The 25,893-nt window shown below is 38.1% G+C and overlaps 1 protein-coding gene and 1 long non-coding RNA gene across 3 annotated transcripts in view; one reads left to right on the forward strand and one right to left on the reverse strand.

Moving 5' to 3' along the window:
• DCBLD2 (discoidin, CUB and LCCL domain containing 2) overlaps positions 1-25,893 on the forward strand; it is an 82,742-nt gene that overhangs the window by 48,328 nt on the left and 8,521 nt on the right. For both annotated transcript variants that reach the window (XM_019756505.3, XM_088793956.1), the window contains exons 4-13: positions 7,423-7,474; positions 9,648-9,720; positions 10,037-10,170; positions 11,854-11,894; positions 12,714-12,929; positions 13,695-13,819; positions 18,456-18,606; positions 19,401-19,487; positions 19,634-19,759; positions 22,939-23,032. In XM_019756505.3, the coding sequence (XP_019612064.3) occupies positions 7,423-7,474; positions 9,648-9,720; positions 10,037-10,170; positions 11,854-11,894; positions 12,714-12,929; positions 13,695-13,819; positions 18,456-18,606; positions 19,401-19,487; positions 19,634-19,759; positions 22,939-23,032 (1,099 nt within the window). The remainder of the gene's footprint in view (positions 1-7,422; positions 7,475-9,647; positions 9,721-10,036; positions 10,171-11,853; positions 11,895-12,713; positions 12,930-13,694; positions 13,820-18,455; positions 18,607-19,400; positions 19,488-19,633; positions 19,760-22,938; positions 23,033-25,893) is intronic.
• On the reverse strand, positions 12,678-18,459 carry LOC141571661 (uncharacterized). Its single transcript, XR_012496627.2, has 2 exons — positions 14,514-18,459; positions 12,678-12,904 (listed from the first exon to the last, which is right to left on the reverse strand). It is a non-coding gene; the product is annotated as an uncharacterized LOC141571661 (long non-coding RNA).

Here is a 25,893-nt window from a genome sequence, read left to right on the forward strand (position 1 = left end):
GCATTTATAAACAGACACTGTTATGATGGTGTTAACCCAGAGGCAGTTCGAATTACCGGAAAGAGTTTATTCCAAGCTGACAGATAACCTGAATATCACCTTAATGACTTGAGTGTGTTTTGTGTGTTTCTTTTTTTTTTTTTAGTACATTAGGAGTGCTGTGAAGGGACTAGATGTGTGTTTGTGCTACCTCGTGGATACATTCATTCACTGCTGCTCTTATTCATGTATTTGTTAGTGTCCTAGATACTGTATAGGACACAAAAGAATTGTGTGATCTTTTAATATGGCCTATAATTCATTTCTTAGTATATAGGAGCTTAGGTGTAAAAACAGTTTGACCTATCCATATGTAGCTTGTAGTCTATCTGACTACACTGTTGATTGCTTTGAACTGAGCCATGCCTACATCATCCATAAGAAAGCATTGAGTATTTTCATCTGAGAAAATTGTCCTGAGCTCCCACTGTGGACTGAACTCCCATAGATAGCACTGTAATATTTCTAAGAGAAACGTAAGATTTAGTCCTATGCTCAGTATGTAAAAGGAGATAAGACGTAAAATACTTCATATGGTATCTGGCACTTGGTAAATGTTAGTTGACTGAGTCACAATCAATTCTATTATGTGTTTAAATTTCTCTTCACAAAATTGCAGATGGTACAAATCACTGCCAGGTTTCTATCATGAAAATAATTAGGCCCAAGGTCACACAGTTATATTGACAAGAGAACTTAGTAGTTATAGCAAGATGAGCCTTGTCCCGCGTCTTCTAGCACTTGAACAAAGCAGCTGTCTGCACACTACAGTGCAAGGTTGTTGACGAGGTATGAATTAGGAAGGCAAGACTTCATGTTCCTTTGGGCTCTGGGAAATGGGTTATTTAAAGATTTTTAGAGCAAATAAAGGAGAATTTGTGGGTATGAATCATCTTGCTTCTTCCTGTTTTCTCCTTTCTGGTAAATAAACACGGTAACTTAGTTGTAGTATTTTACGCTTTCTTGAGTTAGAATACAGGCACTCAGACATCCTTTTCTTCAGAAGTAAATGACTTCAGCTGGACAAATAGTATACCCTGCCCCTAATGTATTAGTTGGTGTTATACTCTTGTAAGTGACGGGTGCTGACACTGCTGAGCGTCTTTTTTTCAATTCAGTCAAGCACGCAAAACTAAGAGTATTAATTGGGGGAAATCTAAATCTGTTTCACAATCCTGCAATCTCAGAAATAGCCAGTGCTGTCAATCAAAAAAATTTCTAGGTCACCAATATGCAGATATTTTTCGATTGATTTGTGAACTTACAAAAGATTTATCACATTTTCATGGTATTAGCTATGGTTTAATATTAGATGTCATGTTTAAATAAATATCTCATGAAGCAATTATAAAGTTCCCAGCCTTTGCAGTTATTACATGTTGGAAAACAATTTTAACTGTACTTAATTAAAAAAAATAAAGCCTGTGTATAGGATATCAATTATGGCTGATAGTAATATTGCTGATTAAGTTTGAAACTGTTTTAGAAAATCCGATGTCAATGTCTTCATTAAGAAAACCCTGGAATCTTTATCCTTTTGTTTATTATTGGCTTGCCTTTGTTTTTGTATTTGCTCGTGCTCTTCCTCAAGTCACATTATGCTGCCTTCAAAACCCCACCTGTTTTGAGGCCTGCCTCCTCTAGAAAGTCTTGCAGGGTTAAGGAAGGCAGGTACTAGGGAAGGATAAAAGCTCTTTTAATAGGGATGATGATGACCCTCACCTTGGGTTAGACTCTGCTGCTTAGACTTCGTGTAGAATCTACACTGTAGATGTTAACCATCCTTTGAGCTGCACAAGGAAGCGAGAGCAGAATGCCAGTCTGCTTGAGCAGAAGCCCTGAGGGCATCCTGCCTACTGCTGCTGTCTTGTCCAGAGCACCCAAGTGAAATGCACCCCGTGTTTAGTGTTTTGTGTAGTAACATATGGGTTATAAATGTTTTTGTATGTGTTAAGTGTTTGATTTAAATTATTTTTAAAAAATACCACGTTTCCCCAAAAATAAGACCCAGCCGGACCATCGGCTCTAATGCGTCTTTTGGAGCAAAGATTAATATAAGACCCGGTCTTATTTTACTATAATAGAAGACCGGGTCTTATATAATATAATATAGTATAAGATCGGGTCTTGTACTAATTTTTGCTCTAAAATACGTATTAGAGCTGATTGTCCGCCCAGGTCTTATTTTCGGGGAACAGGGTACCTCCCATTGCAGAGGCTCTTAGTTAAGGATAAATTATATGCTGCACTTGGAACGTATCACTGATTTTCTGGTATTGTAGGACATGTTAAAGTGGCGCCAGCATGAAAATTGAGTTGACGAATAAGAGCAATATTGGTATTTGTTGCAATCACGCCCTAAGCACTTTTATGGTCATCTTTTTTTTTAAGGTGCTCCGTCCAGATCCTTTGGAGTTACCTTTGACTCTTTTCTTTCTCTCAAACTTCATACCTATCAGCCTCTTCCTGGAGTACACGTGTGTACGTCTGTCAGAATCTGACTACCTCTTAGCACCTCCATGACCACCATTTGTTCAAGTTACCATCAACTCTTACCTCAGTTATAGCAATAGATTCCTTCCTGACCTTTGTTTTCTGCCCTTTCTCCCGTTCAGTCTGCTCTCAACCCAGTGGTTAGTATGGTCCTATTAAAATGAAGGTCTCATCTCGCTCGGCCCAATGTCCTTACCTTCCAAATCCTGTAAGATGTGGCTTCTCTTTACTCATCTGACTTCATCTCTTACTTCTCTTGCCCTTGTTCATACTCGCCTCAGACATGCTGGACGTGCTCCCTCCTCAGACCCTGTGTGGTTCCCTCTGCCTAGTCGCAGTTATCCACGTACCTCAGACCTCACTCCATCACTTAAGGCTTTTAGCAGATGCCACCTTCTCAGTAAGGCCTACCCTGACCACTCTACTTAAAACTGCAACCCCTTCACTTTTCCTAACTGCCTTCCTTTATTTTACTAACGTATTTGTTACCTACTAACACATTTTATAATAGCTTTTATAACAGTTTTTATAATAGCTTTATTGAGATAAAATTTACGTACCATACAATTCACCTATTTAAAATACGCAGTTCACTGATTTTCAGTATATTCAGAGCTGTGCAGTCAGCATCATAGTCAATTGTAGAAGTTTTTCATCACCCCTAAAGAAACCCCATAGTCAGTAGCAGTCAGTCCCCACTCCCTACCCCTTAATCTGCTCCAGTCCTACATAACCACTAATCTTTTCCCTATAGATTTACCTATTCTGGACATTTTATATAAATCATGTAGGATGTGGACGTGTTTCTTTCACTTGGCATGTTTTCAAAGTTCATGCATGTTATTAGCATGCATCGGTACTTTTTATGGCCGAATAATGTTCTATTGTATAGATGTAACACATTTTCTTTATCCATTCATCAGTGGATGAATATTTGTGTACAAGTTTTGTGTGGACATATATTTTCAGTTCTCTTGGGTATACACCTAGTAGGAATTGCTGGGTCATATAGTAACTCTGTGTTTACCTGTTAAGGAACTGCCAGACCATTTTGCAAAGCAGCCGCATCATCTTATATTCCCAGTTTCTCCACATCCTTGCCAACACTTAATTATCTGTCTTTTTGATTCTAGCCATCATAATGGGTATAAAGTGGTATCTCATTGTAATTTTGATTTGCATTTCCCTGATAGCTAATGATATTGAGCATCTTTTTATGTGCTTTTATATATCTGCTCTGGAGAAATCTCTGTTCAGATCCTTTGCTCACTTTTAAATTGGGTTATTTGTCTTTTTAATATTGAGTTATAATTCTCTGTTTTCTGGATACTATATCCTTATCAAATCATTTGATTTGCAGGTATTTTCTCCCATTTTGTGGGTTATCTTTCTCTTTCATGATAGACCTTTGAAGCACAAAAGTTTTTAATTTTGATGAAATTCAATGTATGTATTTTTATGTGGTCACTTAAGCTTTTGGTGTCATATCTTAGAAACCATTGCTTAATCCAAAGCCAAGATTTACACCTTATTTTTTTCTTAGAGTTTTATAGTTTGAGCTTTTCAATTTAGATCCACTTTGAGTGAATTTTTGTATATCATGTGAAGTAGGGGTTCAAGTTCATTCTTTTGCACGTAGATATCCAGTTGTCCCAGCACCGTTTGTTAAAAAAGACTATTCTTGTCCCCACCCTAATGCGTTGTCTTAAAAGCCGTATCAGAATCAATGACTGTAAATTTGAGAATTTATTTCTGGACTCTCAGTTCTATTACATTCCTTATAACTTCTTTTTTTTTTTTTAATTTATTTTTTTTTTTTTTTATTATTATTATTATTTTTTTTTTTCCAAGTCAAGTTGTTGTCCTTTCAGTCTTAGTTGTGGAGGGTGCTGTTCAGCTTCAAGTTGTTGTACTTTCAGTCTTAGTTGTAGAGGGCACAGCTCAGCTCCAGGTCCTGTTGCCGTTGCTAGTTGCAGGGGGCACAACCCACCATCCCTTGTGGGAGTCGAACCAGCAACCTTGTGGTTGAGAGGTCATGCTCCAACCAACTGAGCCATCCAGGAGCTCAGCGGCAGCTCAGCTCAAGGTGCCGTGTTCAATCTTAGTTGCAGGGGGCGCTGCCCACCATCCCTTGCGGGAGTCGAGGAATTGAACTGGCAACCTTGTGGTTGAGAGCCCGTGCTCCAACTAACAACTGAGCCATCCGGGAGCAGCTCAGCTCAAGGTGCTGTGTTCAATCTTAGTTGCAGGGGGCAGAGCCTACCATTCCTTGCGGGACTCGAGGAATTGAACTGGCAACCTTGTGGTTGAGAGCCCATTGGCCATGTGGGAATCGAACCTGCAGCCTTCGGAGTTTCCTAACCGCTCTAACCGCCTGAGCCACCGGGCCAGCCCCTCATTATAACTTCTTACATATTGCTATCAGAAGTCTCTGAGGCAGATGGTTTCCTTTGTGCTGTATTTATCTTGCCTAGACTGTGTTCTTACTAGCTAGGAGCCTCCTAGTAATAATAGTAGTTTTCTGGAAGGCTGTTGACTTGGGAAAAGATTTCAAGAAACACACATTTTAAAGCTTCTGAAATTCCCTGCTTAATTTATGTTTTCTTTGCCTTTGTGAAGTTATATAGGTCAAAATCTGTAATCATGACTTTCTCTCCCTTTTGTCTCTTGGCTCTCCTTGTAGCAGTCCATTTTGAATTCCTATTTTCCTCCAAGGGAGTTCTTTTGAGCCCCCATGGAATTTGAGAGCAAGGCCAAGTGAGTTGCATACATTTGCATGGCATAATCTGGAGTTTCAGCACTGCATGGACTTATAATAAAGCTCTATTCTGATCAAGTACATCCGTAGTCAACCAGCATCCTGGCATGTGGCCTGAACGTAATGGGGCCAGCTGGCAGTCTTCTTGTGGCTTAAATACCATGTTGGACCACACAGGTACCTTTTTATCCCAGGCTATTAATCTTAGAAGTTCAGTTTCTAATCTTAGAAGTTGGAAACTCTTTTGGTAGAGCAGGAAAGTGGAAAATTAATTCTTATTGATGCAATGTAAAGATTGCCAGGAATAATTGGACTATAGGTAATTCAGTTTTTCTGCTTTTCCCAGTCAGTAAACCCAGTAGTAAGCAGTAAACCCCTATCCAGGTATGTATCCTTTTAAACTCCTAAAACAGATTTAACTTAATCATCGTTCAGATGCCTGTGGTATATACACATTCATTAATCCATATTATCGCTTTCAAAATACTGCTGTCCTATTCTGTGTTGTAACAGTTACTGTACCCTCGTTCTTTCAAGACACATTTCAGTTAGGTAATAAACACATGGTTTCTTGAGAATTGTAAACTAGAATAATCAGTTATCCTATTACCTAAGCATATCCTATCCTATGCTTGCCGTGGTGGCCATTAATTTAACAAATATTTGTGTATCATCAGTGTACTAGGACACATGCGAGGTGCTGTCTTCATCCGGGTATTGGTGGGCACAGTTGTTTGGCCAAGCATTTGTATGTGAAATCACTCTTACATTTGTGATTGCCTAGGGCTTTCTTCCAGATTTTTCTCCCTACAGGATGGTACATGATTGGACTTAGCCAAACATGCTAATAACCAGATACTCATCCAGGTATTCAGTAAATGATAATTAAAACCCTCGTGTTAGGCCATGCACTGTGATTGCTGCTGGCGACACAAAGGTGAGGACGAACGGCCTCAGTCTGTGTGTGTAGGCCAGGCGTTGTCGAAGGATGTTGCTGCTAACTCGGTAATGCATCAGCACATCCTCCTTACATAGCGTATGGTACTGTGAGAACATGTGGTAGTCATCTCATTAAAAACAAACAAAACGAACTTAGGTGATTACTACATTCTAAAGGTGGTTGACTTGAAGATCAGGAGTAGTTTCTGTGAGGAAGCGACAGTTAAACTGAGACCTTAGAGAGGAGTCAGCTGGCCTACGGGGTAGCAGAGAAGCCGTCCAGACCCAGAGAACAGCATGTGCCAGAAGAACCGAAAGAAGACGAGAGCGGCAAGAAACCAAGATGGGTACAAGACGAGACTGAGGTGGGACCAGGCACTTCGGGAGCTTGTGGGCCATTTTGGAGGATTTGCCCTCAGAAGAAGAGAGAAGGAAGCCATTCAAATGTTTGAACCAAAGGCCAACTTTTACACAGTCTGTGAACTAGGTTTTAATTAGACCACTTAGCTCTTACTCCGATTTGTTGATTTCCTGATAGAAAACGTTAAAATTTTAAAGTGTTGTCATTAGTTAGAGCAGGGCTTTCCAACATGGTGTGTTTAAGAATTACCTGGAGTACTTATTAAAACAAATTTTTGGGCCCCACTCCCAGAGATTCTGTAAGGCTGGGTAGTGTTCAAGAACTTGAATTTCTAATAAGTTCCCAGAAGATGCTGATGTTGCTGACCTGATATGGACCAGATTTTGAGTTGCAGTTTTATTTAGAGCCACAGAATTAACTCACCGCACTTTTCTCATTTTCGTTGTTTTCCTGCTATGTAATCAGCAAAGGATCATTTTTAGTCATATAATAACTAAGAAATATTTTTTCTTTATTTTGGGAGCTGTTTTATAGAAGCCATTTAAAGGTTATAAATTATACTTACCTGTGTAACTTCTGTGTATAGATACGTGGCTCTCTGAGGTGATGTGGCAATAAATAGCATTAAGGAGAGACATAGCCCAGAAATCAAGATACTTAAAAAATCAGAAAAAAATGATTAACAAAAATTTGTAAAAAAATTATTAGTACTACCTTGACGGCTGTTGAGATTTTGAAATTGAGAACAATATGATTTGGGATTTGGACATAGTGTTTCAATAAGAGTAAACTTATGTATTATTGAATCCGTTTTTTATTTTTGTTTTTCTAGATCTAATTACTTGTTTAGACACTGCATCCAGTTTTTTGGAACCTGAGTTCAGGTATGACCATATTTGTGCCTTTGTTTCCTTAAAGGTTGCTCTTCATCTACTTCATTCTCATTCTTTATCCATTTAAGATTAGTGTACATGGTATGACACAGTCTGTTCCAACATCAGTAAATCTGAGTTTATTTAAAGCCATAATGAGATGCCGTGCTGTAATTGTAGCATTTGGATTTTCCCCACAATGAAAATGTTATTTTCACGTACTTTAAAACTAGTTGCTCTTCAAATCTGGAAAAACTGCTAATAAAGGTAGAAGAGCGATTTATCTTTTCTTTAGAAAGAGAAGAGAATGATTTGTGTTGTTATGGAATTCTTCAGTGTTCTTACCCAAGTAGCATTTCTACTACTTATTTGCCTGCCTTATGCCATTGTTTCTTGCCTAGACTGGAATGAACTTTTAATCCATTTCCCATTCCTAACCTTTCCTGGCTTTATTTGGCCAGTCACACTATTGCCAGGTTTTCTAAAATACATGTCTCATCATTCCCCTGCTTACAAATCTTTAGGAGCTCCTAATTAAGACAAAAGTCATCCACATTCCTTAGCCTGGTTTTCGGGATGCTTTCCTGGCTCCTTGGGCCATGTTTCCAGTCTCATCTCGTATACTCATGTTGAAATGGTTCTGGATTATTTACACTGCTCTGGCCTCATAACTTTTGCCTGGAATCACTTTACTTTTCTCTCCTTGGCAAAACCATGCTTATCTTCTAAGACCATCTCACTACCTCCCCTCAACTTGCTACCTCTCCCCAAAGAAACTTCAAAGAAGGATTCTCTCTATATGAGATGGGTGTGCTCTCGTGGGGATCGTGATCAGCAGAGGTAACCCTGGCAACTGTGTGTGGCACACAGCCCTGCAGAGGGTCAGCTGTCCTGTGCCCTGCACTCGACCTCCATTGCCACCGCCCAAATGCAAGCTGCCATCGTCTCTCGCCTGTGCTACTACTCTGTCTGTCTAATGCTGTCCCAGGAGCCACAATACTCTTTTTTAAAACTATGAACCAGGTTATGTATGTACGCTGTCAAAATCCTTTATTGACTTTTTATTTTTACTTGGGAATAGATTCCAGATTCCTCACCCTAGCCCACAAGGCCTCTGCGTGATCTGGCCCCCACCCACTTCTTCAACCTTCTCTCAGACTAACCTTACCTTTGTTCACTGCACGCTACCTGCACTGGTCGTCCTCAGGTCCACACAGACACACACATACAAACAGGCCACCCGCCTCCTGGGCATAATGTTCCTTCCCATGGGGGTGCCCATCCCTCCACTTGCTCCAGTGACAGCTGTTAGTTCTCTGCAGAGGCTTCACTTCCTCAGAGTCCCGTCCCCTGATCGAGGTAGAGCACAGACTGGGCACATCTGACACTTAACAGTCCTGGGACCTAGGCACACAGATCCTCAGTTTCCTCATCTGTAAAATGAGGACAGTGATGGCACCTACCACATAGGGTTGTTCTGTGGATGACCTGAGGCACTGGCATGCTTCCTGGCACACGGGAAGTTTACTGAATGTGTGCATTCCTTTTATTCAGTTAGATTCCTCCCAGTCATTTCCTAGAGTCCCTTTTCCCCATAGCAGCATCATAGTCTAATTAATTATTTGTGTAAGTATCAGTGTCTCACCTTACTGAATGTAACTCATGAGGACAGAGGCCATGCTGGTTTGGTTGCCCTTTGTAAACCCAGTGCCTAGTACAGCCCAGCATGACAGACAGCGTAACAGACATTCAAGTAAGTGTTTGAGTGGGTGGGCGAGGGAGCGAGGGAATAAAAGAATGAATGCTGTAAACATTCTTTAGATCAACTTAAATTTCATCAAGATTGAATTGGTAAAGTAAGTTATGGTTTATCCGCAAAACAGAATATCATGTATGTATTAAATATGAATAGGTCTTATAGTAGAAATATGCCTGTATTCATTATAAAGTGAAATAATCAAAACAGTATGTAGAGTATGACGTGGTTTTTGTAAATATGTGGCTGAAGATGTGTATGGATGGACAGAAGAAAGGCTGAAAGGGATTTTTAGGAATGCTAGTTCTCTCAAGGAGGTGAAATGATGGAATTTACATTGAACTGAAAAACGGATATATGATGGTTTTTTGGTCTTTTTCCACAGAAGGTACAGCACTCTATGTACTTTAACTTGTTTTTATTTCACAGTAAGTATTGCCCAGCTGGTTGTCTGCTTCCTTTTGCTGAGATATCTGGAACAATCCCTCATGGATATAGAGATGTAAGTTGGATATAGGCTTATGTTAAAATTGTGATAAGACTTCTTTTTTTTTTACAACTTCAGAATAGGTAGATGTATACTATTGTGTATCTTTATTTTGATTTTTTTTCTGGGAATTATTTCCTTTTTAGTAATACGTAATGTTTTATTCTTTTTCTTCTCAAAACGTGTTCTGTGTTTATGGCCTCAGTAATCTATCTTACCCATGTTTATTGGGAAAACTGCCCAGATCAACCAATTTCTTGAAGAAGTGTGACTTACTTATGAATTGCCGGAAAAAAATAAAAAACGAATCTTTTCTTTTTCCCTCCCCCAGTCCTCGCCGCTGTGCATGGCTGGAGTGCACGCAGGAGTGGTGTCAAACACTTTGGGTGGGCAAATCAGCGTGGTGATTAGTAAAGGGATCCCGTACTATGAAAGTTCTTTGGCTAACAACGTCACATCGGTCGTGTAAGTATATATGCCGTTTATAATAAGCGTGCCGGGCAGGGGCAGAATAAGGACTCTTTAGACTTCAGTAATATCACAGTCAGTGGTGTTCATAAAGTACCATGAGGGCAGTAAGTCCTCACATTTGTGTGTGCTCAGTGCCTGAGTGCATTGAAGAGGACAGGCAAGGTCATACTCCCGTGGCTTGTTCTTCATCATAAAGGTAGTCATTTGAAAGCATGAATTGTTTGTTTCTTCTTTTCTAAGTGTTGAGAAAGCCTGGAGTGAGTCTAAAAGCCAAATCATTCCTTCACTTTGAAGCTCTGAAGGCATAACTACTCTGTTCCTTACTCTGTCCCTGTCACCCAGGATGCATTGGGGATAATTGGAATACTTCGAATGAAAATTAGATCTTGACATAAATCAAAGGTAGTATTGTTATCAATCCCCTTCTCATCCCAAGAAAATATTTGCAGAATGTGTTTTTGTGGTATCTACGACATTCTGTTATCTTACAAAACTTAGACTGGGCATCAAAAGCAAGAGAAGTTGAAACATTCAGTAGAAATGCAATACTCCTGGTCTGTTTTTGTCAATCTTGCCTGTTACATATGTTCAGTCCTACGGACAGGACTAAGCCTAATTGAAACCAGCTTTTCTTCAGAGGCCCTAGGCCAGCTTTCATTCAGAACTCGGGAGCATGATCCACACCTAGGGCAGCAGAAAGCAGGACTCGGCGAACTTTTCCCGTAAAGGACCAGCTAGCAAATATTTTAGGCCTTTATGGGTCACATGTCTCTGTCACTTATTCTTTTTCGTTTTATTTACAACTCTTCAACCATTTAAAAACCATTCTTGGCTCACTGACCGTGCCATGCATGGGATATCATTTGCCCATCTCTGGTATAGAGTCAGCTACCTTTCCTTCTTTTGGTCTCTTTTAGATGCTTTTATGCAGGTCCTTTCATTGTTTTCCGCTGTTCTACCTTTAGAAAGATATTTTTTTCATGAATTCTTTTTATACTTAAAAAGAAATAAGGAAAGGATATATCCCCTTGTAATGGTTTCAATGTTGTGCTAAAGGCAGGAGATACACTGATGATTTTATCCCGCCAAGTTCCTTAGAGTCTTCTGACCAGATGTACGGTGACCTAGTCACTTGCCCCACCCCTCCATTCTCCCTAGTGCACCTATTCTGTCCGTTACTTTGAAATCCAAATGCAGTTCTGCATCATAACACTGAAACTTGTTGTCCTTAGATATGTTGGTTTCCTGTAACCAATACAGTCTCTTAGGAGGAGCCAGCTTTCTTTCTGTTTACCCAGGGAACTGGAGCCTCTGTACCTGAGAGTTAAACACCTTGCGGTGTACCTTCACCAGAAGTCATAGCCACAGAAAAGTCTTAGGAGTCCATTTATTTCATGGAAAAGCAATTAGATAAATATATATTAAAGGTTATGTGGACACATTTGCATAATCATGTATTCTTATGAAACTCGGAGCTAGATACTTGTAGAGAAAGTTGTTTATGCTGGTTTCAGAAGTTCTGCTTAGAAATGAGACATTTTTTGCTAATACATAGCCAGATAATATTCTTAGTTCTTTATACAGTAAAATGAAAACAAAAGAAAAAGTTTTACTAAGACATAGGGAGAAGTTATATGTTAATATGAGTGTCACCAAAAACACCTTTCTCTCTTTCAGGGGACACTTGTCTACAAGCCTTTTTACATTTAAGACAAGTGGTAAGCCTTTCATGGACTTCATAATTTATTATAATTTGTACAGTAGTTAAATTTTGAACACTATGTCAGGCATTGTGCCAATTGCTGTTTTTTGCACTTTCTCATTTAGTTGTCACAATAATGCTAAAGTTAGGTGAGAATTTAATATAATGAATGAAATAAACTGAATGTTTATATTAGTAGGGAAATGACCATGTAAGCAAGGAAAGTTTCTTAGAAAACGTGATTTTGGAACTTGTGTGAAGAAGTAATTAATTCATTTGACTGAAACTATTGAGTACCTTCTTTTATTCATCAGGCACTGTTCTGGTGCTCAGAAAACAACAGTGGGCAGAATAAAAATTCTGCTTTCCTGGAGCTTATATTCTGGTAGTGAGAGATTGACAGTAAACAGTGAATAAGTCAATTATTTGTAATGTAGTGTTTACACTGTCATAAAAGATGTAAAATAATAAAGCAAGGAAGGATAGGCAGTGCAGGAGGGGGGTCAGGGCAAGCCTCATGGAGAACGTGACATCTCTGTAAACACCTGAAGGAGGTGAGGGGGTGGTGAATCACCCTCTGACCTGGGGGGGTGTCCCAGGGAGAGGGTAATGTATCTCCATTAAACTAGTGGTTATTACTTGTGAGTAAATGTGTACAGTTTCTGGCAAGACACCGAAGACATAGACCCAAGAAACAATTGCCTAGTTTTGAAATTTATTACAGTATAGTGTATGTTAACTAAAGGTACAATAGAAAGTTTGCATTTGGCAAGTTTGTATAGATACTGAATTTATATCTGGAAACAAAGTTTTTTTTTTTCTTTTTTTGTGTCAGGTTGTTATGGAACACTGGGGATGGAATCTGGTGTGATTGCCGATCCTCAGATAACAGCATCGTCTGTGCTAGAGTGGACTGACCACACAGGGCAAGAGAACAGTTGGAAACCCGAAAAGGCCAGGCTGAAGAAACTGGGACCTCCTTGGGCTGCGTTTGCCACTGATGAATATCAGTGGTTACAAATAGATCTGAATAAGGAAAAGAAGATAACAGGTCAAGAGACATAATTTTCTAGAGCAATTTATAATACTGAGTTTATTTGGAAACCTGGTGACACCAAGGTTTTTATAGAACATTAAGTCACTGCGAATTTAATTATATGGTTTTAAGTTTTCCTTACTGGCGTTATTATTACTGAAGATGGTTTTATAAAAAACATGATACACGAGAGGAGTTGGTATTTGATTCTTACTAGCTTTTCTTTTTCATTGTAATAAATTCTTTTAATGTTTTAGTAAAGTGATCTTGAGACGTCTGAAACATGCATCTCTTATAGTCATTAAGATAAATTTATGTTCAAGGAGTCAGCTTTAAGTGCTATAAATAATCCACATGTGCTGAGTATAAATTTAATAATTTGAGCAACTTAGCAAATGGTCAGAATAATTGGTTGGGATTGGTTTTATTAAAGATTTATTTTGCTTTGGTACTGAAAATAATATCCATAATCATCTTTAACCTGTCCATTCCCAGGAAGTCATTCTTACTAAGTAGGTGAAATATATTTTACAATGATAAGAACACAACCTGCTAAAATAGAATGGTCCTTTCCTTGTGTCTGTGCATAATTCTTCCTCTCTCTACAAGGGAACAAAGCCAAGGATTTAGTTACTATAAGGAAAGTTTGCAGTTAGATATGGTAATGTGTCATGGGCAGAAAGGTTTGAGTAGTGCATGTTAGGTGTTCATGTTTCAATGGTGAGCAGACTTCAAGTAACAGACTATGTGCAGTAATGAAAGCACCTCTCCATCCCCCAGGCATTGTAACTACTGGCTCCACCATGGTGGAGCATAATTACTATGTGTCGGCTTACAGAATTCTATACAGTGATGATGGACGGAGATGGACTGTGTACAGAGAGCCTGGTGTGGAGCAGGATAAGGTAAAATGATTAACAAGGTATTTTTTTAAAAAGTTTTTAAAATATGCCTTTGCCAAAAGTCACAGAAGCTCTCCTGTGTGCTGTAAAAGTTAGATGTCATTTGGTCTTACTCTGCGCTCTTCTGGTTATTTTAGGTAGTGTTAGTTATTGGCCTTACCCTTCTAACCATGATTAGGAAATTCTCTGGTTCTAGGTCTCTTTTGATAATTTGTTTTTCCACTACATTTTTAACTCTTTATTTCCCCCACTACATTGTTAACTCGATTTTTACATACTTTATTAAGAAATTCCAAAATGGGGAGAGGGGAGTGGTAGACGAGGGTAAAGGGGTCAAATATATAGTGATGGAAGGAGAACTGACTAGGTGGAGAGCACACAATATGATATATAGATGATGTATTACAGAATTTTACACCGGAAACCTATGTAACTTTACTATTATTACCCCAATAAACTTTAAAAAAAGAAAAAAATTCTAAAATGAAACTTATAATTTCTTATCTTTAAAAAGCTTTTCTTATCAATCCACAGAATGATGGAGAAACTGATTTGTTCCCAAATTTTTACACTGCAGGCAAGGGGACAAAGGAGTTAAAGATAGAAGTGTATTAAATTATAGGATATCATAGACTTTAAAGGTTATTTCAACATGACCTCACCAACTTTGCCTTAGAAAACGTCTACATTTTCCTACCTGAAGAATTTCCTTAACTTCTGTGGTCCTTATGAAATTGTTTTAGTTAGCAAAACATGACAGTACTGAAATGTGCCAGATGAGATGATGAGGGAGGGGTTCAGAGTAGGCAAAGGTGACTCATCTAGATGTTGATCACTTCCGCCTGGGCTTCTGGCTCGTGATCCACCAGAAGGATCTTGTAACTGGAAGAGTCCCTGTCCCCAAGGAAGGTAGATTCCTCTCATCTAGAATTGAAATTATGAGCACATGTTTTCAATGAAACTTCCCTATGAGTTTTGTTTCAATTAAATGATGCTATCAGTTCTCTATCATATATAAATAAGATTTGCTAATATATCTTCAGTTACCACTTATCTCTCTGTTCAAAAAACTGCAGGGGTTCCCTATAATCTTTCATATGGATCTAAACTCTTCTGCTGTTATTCAAGGCCTTCTTTCCTCTCTTCTACTTGGTATCACATGAACTTCATCTTTGGTGAGCCTCTACCCATTGAAGCTAATAACAATATTGTCTCCATATCTATCTTTCTTCTGGTTAATGCCCCCAACTCTGACTACTTTTTACATTTAGCACATCCGTATGTATTTGTATAATATATTTATGGAATATAGCTATTTTTTTGAAATTATACGAATTATCCATGCTTATAAAAACATCTAACAACATTTGAATTATATTTCTGAAAAAGACTTTGTTGTTTTATTTGAAAAATAAGTTCACTTGGTTTACAATTCTAGGTCGACAGTTCTTTGTTTTAATACTTTAAATATGCTGGTACATTGTTTTCTGGTTTGCATTGTTTTCAGTGAGAATTCTGCTGTCATCCTTATCATTCCTTAATATCTAATGTCTTTTTTCCTTGGCTGCTTTTAAGATTTTCTTTTTATCATTTGCTTGAAGCGGTTTTATTACGATGTGCTTTGTGCAGTTGTCTTTATGTTTCTTCTGCTGGGGTTTCTTTGAGTTTCTTGGATCTGTGGGTTATAATTTGCATCAAATCTGAAATATTTTAGGTCTTTTTTTTCCTTCAAATATGTCATCTCCTCAGTTCTAATTACATTAATATGATGACTCTTGAAGATTTCCCACAGTTCATTGATGCCCTGCTCTTTTTTTTTTTTTTTTTTTTTTTTAATCTTTCTATGTGTTCTTGTTTGGAAAATTTCTATTGTTTTGTCCTCAAGTTCACTAATCTATTCTTCTGAAATGTCTAATCTGCTGTAATCCCAACTTGTGTATTTTTATCTCCAAGATTGTATTATTCATTTCTAGATTTTCAGTTTGGGGCTTTTAAATTTTCTTCTATGTCTCTCTTTAACGTGCTCATGCTTTTCTTTACCTCTGAATCATATGGAGTATGTAATAACTCTTCTAATGCCCTTATCTATCTGTTGATGTGTCATACCTGGATGTTTTTATATTGATTAATATGTGTCATATTTTACATGTTTGGTAATTTTTAATTGGTTGCCAGACATTGTAAACTTTATTTGTTTGGTGCTGGATTTCATTTTTTATTGTTCCTTTAAATGTTCTTGAGCTTTATTCTGGGACACAGTTTACTTGAAAATCATTGTTTTTCCAAGGCTTACATTTTAGCTTTCTTAGGCAGGACTTGAGCTGGCTTTTGTTCTAATTTTCCCCTGCTCCCGAGACAATATTGTTCTAAGTACTCAACTCAACATCTCATGTGTTGTGAGATACTTCCACTCTAGCTATTGGCAATGTGAGCTGTTCCCAGCCCTGGCTAGTTCTAAGAGTTGTTCTACTGTCACCTTTCTGGTGGTTCTTTTCCCGTCCATATATAGTTTCTTTACATACAGGTGAAGATTTAAGGGGAAGCTCCCTGTAGATCCTAGAGGTCTCTCTGTAGTTCTCTTCTCTCTTACACTGTGCCATGCAAATTCTAGCTACCTTGGCCTCTCCATCTCTGAGCTCTATCTCTTCAATTCAGTGAGACCACCAGACTCTCCCCAGGCAATATTGGGGCAATAGAAGGGCTCACTTCATCTGTTTCCCTTTTCTCAGGGAGTATTGCCTTATGCTCCCTGTAACCCACTGTCTGAAAAACCATTCTTTTCATATATTTTATCCGATTTTTCAAAGGTTTAAGGCGAAAGGATAAATCCAGTCCCTGTTAGTCAATCAATGGATAGAAGTGGAAGTCTTTGCATTAAATTATGTGAAATAACAGTCTTTTGCCTTGCTTACGTTAGTCCGCCTGCTCCCTCATCTACCTCCAACTCAAGGGTAATTGACATATTCATTTTCACACCCTTTCTAAGCATGCATACATGTGTGAGCACATACATACAGATAAGACAGCTTTTGGTTTTGTTTTCAGAAAATGGGAATGTATACACAACTTGTTTTCATAATATATTGCTTTTATAGTATGCCATATTTGTGTGTGGTGACAGTCAATAAAATTTAAGTTCCTGGAGAAGTGGGAACCTTGACTTCCATTTCCATTTTACTCTCGTGACACCTCGCCAACCTCCTTGTACATAAGGGTTCATAATAAATGCTCATAGTTTAAATATAGCAAATCTTTTTTACTTAGTTTTTCTAAAATCTTTCCCCTTTAAGCTTTCTATAAAAATGAGACAGCAGTATGGAGTAAGATCTCAGGGATAGTTTTTATGTCCTAAAATGATGTTTGTTTATTATTCCTGTTCCACTAATGTAATAGACTGTAAATAATTGCTTTCGTTTTATTTCAGAGTAATATTTGAGGAAATAATGGAAGCTTATTAGTGTGGAGATTATTGTAACTTCAAATAAACGCTTTAGAAAAATGAAGGATACTAACACGTCTTAAAAGTTTACAGTCTAATGCCATGTGAATCAGCCAGAAAGAAAATAGCTGTATATTTGGAAATGACTTGATTAAAAAAGTAAACGTTTACTTTCTCTTACCTTAACTGATAAAAACAAACCACTTTGGTTTTAGGCAGGTGTTCATTTTCTAATGGTCTTAAGAAACAACCTAGATGATTTTGCGTGCAGGAACAGGGAGGGAGGGCTCTTTTTTGCTTAGTAGAGCCCTATACGTAAGTCAGAAGACACAGATTCAAATCACTGCTCTACCGATGACTGGCTGTGCAATCCACTTACACTCTGTAAGCTGCAGTTTTCTGAGTTCTGCCTATTTCGTAGGGTTGTCATGAAAAGCGCCTGAGTTAATTATATGAAAATGCTTTGTAAAGAATTAAGAGCTGTTCCAGTGTAAGGTCTATCATTATTTGCTTGAAATAGTTAAAGGAATGACACAGTCACTTGAAATCATATTTTTACCTAGCAATTATTCATATAATGCATTTGTTGCTGTTTAGTTGTGATCATTAAAGAACAAGTGTCACTTTTCTGGTTCAAAGAGCAACAAAAAAACAGAACATAGGAACTGTGTTTATGTGCTTTATCCAGTAGGGGGAGATATATATCTGTTATGTGTTTGTCAGTATGTGTTCACTTTCAGTCTGTTTATTGAGAGAAAAATTATGAAAACTACAGTAAAGCATTCCTCTAAGACCGCCTATGTTCAATTATGTTTTACTTTGAAAATAAAATTAACATATTTAAATAGTTGGTACATCCACAGGACTAGTTACTAATTTATTAATACAATACACTCTCATTGCAATTGAAACCCTCTTCCCAAATTGCCAAGTTGGCATTTTTGTTGTGTTTATATCATCTTAAAATCATTTTTATATTCCATATTTTCCTTTTATAAATTTTTAATGAAGAATGTACAGCATGTCAATAGTTTTCCTAATTGTGATGAACTTATTTTCCTAAACATTAATTCTTATTGTCATACTTTGCAGATCTCATTTAAGGCCCAGAGCAAAAAAAAAAACAAATATGTTTCAGTGGAGCAATTTAGCCCTGGCCTCTGTTGATGTAAAGTACCAATTTTTTGTTGTTTTTTAAAGATATTTCAAGGAAACAAAGATTATCACCAGGATGTGCGTAATAACTTTTTGCCACCAATTATTGCACGTTTTATTAGAGTGAATCCTACCGAATGGCAGCACAAAATTGCAATGAAAGTGGAACTGCTTGGATGTCAGTCTGTTTCTAAAGGTAAAGCAACAGTATGTTTAAGACATGTTATTTTTCTGAAATTATTAAAAATGCAAAGTGCTGTTCTCAGAGAATGTAATTAATAATAATGTGGGTGTTTGACCTCTAATTATAATACCTTCTTAAAGGGATTTTTAAAAGGAAATAGTTATCCTATTAAAAAGTTAGATATCAAAATAATTTCTAAGATTACAAGTAGGAGAGAGAACATTGTTGATGAGATGATGTAATGAAACTGCTTTCCAAACCTAGTCTCAATCTTAGTAATAATTTTTAATCAGGTCTCATGTTATATAATATTTGTATCACATAAGCACTGATGATTATAATAATAACCTTGGTCTAAGTGACTTTTACTTTAAATAAATTAAAAGTGGGAATAACTTCCTCCAATGTTATATGATATTTGATTTTGGTTTTTGTTGTATCCTTAAGAACTACCTCAGTGCCTGACACATAGTGGGCCCTCATAAATATTTATTAAATGAACTGGGCGGTATATCAAATTGTGTTGACACTTTACAGCTTTAGAGTTCAACATCATTTGCCTCCCCATTATTCTCCTTCCTGAGGTGACTCTCAGACAATGTAATTATTTCAAAATTGAGAAATCCCAGCATATTTGTCCATTTAATGCAAAGTATATTTAGCCTTCTGACATATTTATTTCTAAGATTTAAAATTATTATGTGGAATTAAGTATTCTAGGAAATGTTAAAGACATTGAAAATTACTATTTTCAACTATGGTTTTTATAAGCAAAGTGTGTAAATTTTTCTAAACTATTTTTCAAGGTCGTCCTCCAAAACTTACTCAACCTCCACCTCCTCGAAACAGCAATGACCTCAAAAACACTACAGCCCCTCCAAAAATAGCCAAAGGTATGTCTCCTTTAAATGTGAGAATTTGATATTCCCTGGATTTGTGGTATAATTTTCCATAAATATGTTAAAAGCATTCTACAGTAACTATTTTAATCAAGTTGACGTACATAAAAGAATAAAGAGCTTTTAAAACTTTTTTCAAGGTCGTGCCCCAAAATTTATTCAACCACTACAACCTCGCAGTAGCAATGAATTTCCTGCACAGACAGAACAAACAACTGCCACTCCTGATATCAAAAACACTACTGTAACTCCAAATGTAACCAAAGGTAGGAAAAACTAAACATTCACACCTGTTATGTAGTAGTGTTTTATTTTGTCTTCAATTTAAGTTTCAATAACATTTGTAGCTTTTAAACCCTCAGTTTCTTTTCCTCTACGTTATAATTTTTTAAGTATAGCAAAAAAATTGATTCCCTTCCTTAGGGAAAAAGAATTCATTGCTCTAAGTTTTATTCTCTGGTGCCATGTAGAATTGTTCTTTAAATATTTAGAGATGGCTTCTGTATACTAGGCCTCCTCTTGCGATTTTTGTCTCTCTACAGCTAAATACGTGGAGTGTCATGCCTAGAAATATTTCTAGAAATAATTAAAGCCATAGCAGGAAACAAACCTTTTTTTCCTGATTACATATTAATTTGCTGGATAGGGAACTTGATGGCAAAAAGAGAAGGGGGAAAAAAACAAGTTTGGGTAAAAACTAATACTTTAAAAAACAATACTCTGTGTTAACATATTCATTAAAAAACTTCGATCGCTTTAAAAATGTTAACGTTTATAATTTTTCAGATTGTAAGTATAATGTTTTCGTAGAATTTACTTTCAAATTTTGTTGTTAGTGATAAATAAGTATTAACATATACAAAAACCTAATAGTTCTTTGATTTATTAGTTGTTGAAAAACAATTTCAGTGGAATACAAGCAGAAAAGCATCAGTGTCCTCGAGGAATTAGTCTCAGTGTTGGCAGATAAATAAAGCACACTCATTTCAAGAGCGAGGAGAAGAGAAAGCAGTTCATTCAGAGTGACTTGTGCCACATAGAACTGTAATCATTCTCATTTTCTGAAAATTTGCCTGGATTCAGATAACTTTCTCCAACTTCCCATGTGTCAGTTTCTTTCCTATCTTCTAAATTATTTCCAAACAGACCAATTTCTTTCTCATGCTGCAGGAGAATCTAGAGAGAAGCAAGAGTTCTCAGAGCCAAGAGATCTTAGCATCCACAGAGAGAGCTTCTTACCAGTTTGCAGAAGGCATGTGTTTAGGCAGAACCCCAGATCACATGCCTGGATGGAGGGCCCATCATTTAAAAGTATTGCTCATCTTAAAATCTGATTATAGAATCTTAAAATCTCCAAATTAAAAGTATCCTTAAAGCATTTTCTCCCAAAACTAGGATCCTGGTAAGCTTAAAATGAATAAGAAAGAATGACCAGGTCTTTTTAATTGAAGAACTCGTCTTCCTCTCTCTGGGACAGTGATGTATAGACTTTTTATTATTTTTCAAACCTAAGCAGATGTTTTAAAGCCTCTGGTTAAATCAAACTGTAGCCATCTGAACTTGACTATTCTGTCTCCAATTTCACAAATTTTAGGGATAAAAAAGCACATTTACATCTCTGAATTCTTAGTGCTTTCTAGCCTGAGTCATGATTTCTGTTTTATGCACTTCTCCTTTCTCCATTTTTACATCCAGGCTGAGAGTGATGCTGGAGAAAAGCATGTCATAGTCAGATTCGTGCCACTGTAACTTCCAGTTCCTCCCTCACCGGGGCCCTCAGCATCAGCTTTGTTTCCCTGGTTGGCTCTTCTGTCTGTTCTCAATAGTCACTTCTCCATATTTTTTAAACCCTTGACCCAGAGATCTTCAGTCACTTTCAGTACCTCGTCAACTTCGCAAAGAAAGTAGAAGCTATTAGAAGGAAACTCCTTTTTGTGGAAACTACAAACTCACCTGTACCCTCTGTGTACTGCAGTAAAAAAGGGAGGTTCCTTGTACTGCCCAAGGCTGATCACTTCACCACTGCCCTAGTTCTCATCCATCCAGCTCCTCAGAGGCCTCAAGTTATTGCTCATTTTCTTCCTCTCCTGTGTTGTCAGCCTCTTTCTCTCTGTACACTTATAAGGAGTAAATAAGTTCCCCCCAGTCAGGCCTAACATAGTGTCTGGCCCTTTGCCCCAAGTAGAAACCAGCAGTTGCTACTATTATCTGTCATCTTTATGGCCAAGAGGGGGTTGACAGATGAAGGAAGAACCTCTGTCCCAAATAACCTTAGGCAGACTATTACCTGGGTCCAGACTGTTACCTGAAGTAACCCCCTATAAGGGGATTAAATGACCTCCTATTCCCTACAGGTTCCTGCATTGTGTCAGTTTCTGCCGTTGATACAGTGGCTTTCTATACTTAATACTCCATGGTTACCTTCCCATATCTATAAATATTGTACCATGATCTTGCAACATCATCTCTATTGGCTGGGTGATATTTTACTACCATTATAAGGAAGCTACCATGAGGTACTTACTCCCTTTCATTGTTGGGTATTTGGATTATTTCCAGTTTTTCACTCTTTTGCAGATACAGAAGCAAACCTCTTTAAAGATACGTCTTTGAATGTCATCTTAATTTTGTCCTAATAATAAATTCTAGATGTGGAATCACCAAGCAATAGGGTTTTATACTTGTTGCTTCAAAATGATACAGAAAGGATCAATTTATATTCCCATAAAAATACCTGTTTCCTAATACCCTCTTTAACAATTAGTTCTTTTAAATATTTTCCAATTTGATAAGCAGAGGTAGCATCTTATTTATTTATTTATTTTTTAATTTTATTGGGGAATATTGTGGAACAGTGTGTTTCTCCAGGGCCCATCAGCTCCAAGTAGTTGTTCTTCAGTCTAGTTGTGGAGGGCGCAGCTCACTGGCCCATGTGGGACTCAGACCAGCAACCCTTTTGTTCAGAGCTTGCACTCTAACCAAGTGAGCCATCTGGCCGTCCCATAGCATCTTATTCTTGTTTTAACTTATGTTTCTCTGATTACTAGCGAGGCTAACATGCTGAATGGTCACTTGATTTTTTTAATGTCATTCATCTTGCCAATTTTCCTATCATTTGTTTTTGACTTTTATTATATCTCATGTATTTTAGTAACCCTTTATCACAGATGCAGAAAATACATTTTCTCAATTTGCCATTTGTCTTTCAGTCATTGTCTTGGTGATTTAAAAAGTTACTATGAAAAATGTTAAGGTAATACGAAGATGGAGCAATTAGTATGACAAAGTTTCATGTATCCATGAAAGCTTCTACAGTGGCCAACTCATGCCCAGTTTCATTTTGTAAATACTATTTCTGGTATCTTTTGAGATAGAAACCTTTGAATGCTGCTGTGGTTACTTTTGATTCTTTCCCGTCCTGATTTCTGCGTCTGGTCTGTTTCAGACATAGCCTTGGCCGCGGTCCTGGTCCCTGTGCTGGTCATGGTCCTCACCACTCTCATCCTCGTGTTAGTCTGCGCCTGGCATTGGAGAAACAGGTGAGTGCATCACTGACCCGCCTAACTGGTCCTAGAGGGGATGTTGCCCAATGCGAAACAGAAAGCAAGTATAAAAGATGAACTACCAGTCATCTTTTTGGGAGGGAGAGTTAAGATAGTCATTAAAATAAAAATACATATGTTTCTCCTTTATTCACATAAAAAATATGTTCAGTTACACAGTCAGTTACTGAGTACCTTTATTGTATCCAATTCTGCAGTGCATGCTGGAATATACACATTAATAAGAACAGTGTCTGACACATATGAGGTGCTTAGTAATATATACTGAAAGAATGAAACACAATTCCTGTCTCCAAGGTGTTTAGCAGGGTGGACTCGCACAAAAGAAGGAACTATAATATAGTCTGGTAAGCTATGTATGAAGTACTGGGGAACACATATGCAAGAACGATGAGCGTTACCTGAAAACTTTTCTTCAAGAAAGAGGAGTGCATGTTTCAAGATTGGCATGTTTTACCAAAAAGAATGAGTTGAATTTGGCTAGATGGTGGAAGGTAGGGAATGGCCCAGACTGAGGGAATTGCTTGAGTGAAGGCACAGAGGTGTGGGATGTAGGCAGAATAGTGAGTCATCTCGTGTGGGTTTGGCGCAGGAGAGCACTGAGAATTCACCCTAGAAATGCAGACTGGGCCAGGATCCTGGAGGGCTTTCTGGGAGAGAGAAATTTGAATTTCATTCTGTAGATGGGGAAATCATTGAAGTGTGTTAGGCACACAGGTGGTATTAATCAGATGTTTGTAGAAAGATAGTGGCAGGAGTTTTGAAGGATGGATTGAAGAGGAGAGAGTAGAAGAAGCAGCAAGATGAATTAGGAAACTACGAAGGCCATGCAGGAATGTAGCACAGCGAGTCTAGGAAAGGGAGACAGATGGCGAGGGAGAGAGGTCCTAGTGACATTGTTGGGATGCGTGACGAACTGTCATGTGGAGGAAGTAGGAGGGATCTAGGATGATGCGAAGCATCTGGCTTGTGCAGTTGGACCAGTAGAGAGGTCATGAGCTGAATTAACAGAGCAGGAGGCGAGGTTTGGTGGAGCAAGACACTGACTTCATTTGTTCAGACGTTCAACAAATATCTGAGGTCCTTCCTGCGCCAAGTGTTGAGCCGTGTGTGGGGAGTCCAGTAGTGAACCCCAGAGCTTACAGAATGGAAGAGAATACAGTGCAGGAAACTGTCGCCATGGGACCGACATGCATCCCAGCGCATTCCTGGTTCATGGTGCTGGGAAGGCTGTCTAAGCAGGGACCTGACAAGTTAGTGTGAGGGCAGTAAAGAGGAGGGTGAAAGCATTCGGAAAGGCCAAGAAAGAAAGCTCACAACGCTTTCAGAGGACCAGAAGGCAACAATAGAACGATGAGAACAGCAGCAACAGCTAATTTTTACAGAAAAACAAAATGCTGATTGTAGGTGTTACTTTATACATGCTTTCCATGTTTGAACTAATTTAATCCTCAAAACAACCTATGAAAAATGTACTGTTATAAATCCCATTTTACAGAAGAAGAAAATGAGATAGCTTAAATAACTTGCCCAAGGTCGCCTGGCCAGTACCCAACAGAGTGGAGTTTGGGATGTGGCTGACGAGCCCGTGCTCTTAACCATGGCTGCCTCTGAGCATCTGGTCAGCGGTACAGTCTCATCCACTGCGGTTAGAGCCCAGGGGCCATGGGCTGACTCTTGGGGAGGAGAGTTAATGAGAGGGAGGCAGGAAGCAAGTTTGGGCTTCAGTCTGGGGTGGTGTTTAAGGAACCCTGCGGACATTCAGACTCCCAGGAGGCAGAAGGAATACGTGTCTGTCTGTTCAGGACAAAAGGTCTGAGCTGCAGAATTGAAGTTACTTCTGAGCATGGTAGTTGAAATTGCTGACAGTGGGCTTCATTACAAGGAGTAAAGGAGGAGATGCCATTAAAGGGCTGTGGAAAATAGTGAGGAGGAGAATAATATAATAATAAAAACAGCTGCAACTTACTGAATCCTTAACCCATGCCATGCACTGTTCCAAGCACTATACATGTAATGAATAACTGACATGAAGCTTTGTTACTTGAGATTATAGAAAATCTCTCATAGTACAACCCTTGGCTAATAATCATACTATTCAATGAATTGTCCTAGCCATACAGAGCATCTAACTTCTGTTCAGAAAAGATTATTAGTTTCCTTTTATGTTGAAGTCTTATGGTAATTAGAGGATTTTCAAGGAGAAAAGTACTTAATTATTAAACCAGCATTTTAGTATTTTTTTTACATTACGGTTTTTAACAGCTTCAGCGCCTACCATCTCTTCCACAAATTTTACATTATATTTTACTTTGGAATAATGAAATAATTATATTTTAAATACAGCCAGACTCTCAAATGAGAACGTTTTTAACATGAATATTAAAAACAGTCCAATCCTGGAGAAGAATGTTTCCCAGTAGGAAAAGCACATGGCTCAGGCTCTTGGAGAAAGCCACGTTTATGATCTTGCGCAAATCACATAACCGTCTTGTCCTCATCGTTACACTACAATAATTTCTGCTTTCTCTTTGGCTTGAAAGCACCCGGTTTAATTAGATTTACGTGCTTGAATCAGAAAACGTCCTTTCGTTTGCTTAGTTTTTCCTTTGCAACAGGCTCTTGGTAGACAGTAATTCTTAATGGGGGAAAGGGAGATTTCTCCTGGGAGGATATGTCAGAATTGAGAGGGTCGGACGAGGGAGATTCTTTGTGGTTGTACATGTGGCTCTCACCTCCCAGGCCTGGAGAATCCTCTTTTCCTCTCTCTGCCATTTGTCACTGTTAGTGACACAGTTGACTCATCCTGGGATGGTTGGGGGAATTCAGTCTATGCA

This window comes from Rhinolophus sinicus, chromosome 17 (genome assembly GCF_057876585.1).
Source record: "Rhinolophus sinicus isolate RSI-liver-muscle chromosome 17, RSI-T2T, whole genome shotgun sequence".
Classification (NCBI taxonomy): Eukaryota; Metazoa; Chordata; class Mammalia; order Chiroptera; family Rhinolophidae; genus Rhinolophus; species Rhinolophus sinicus.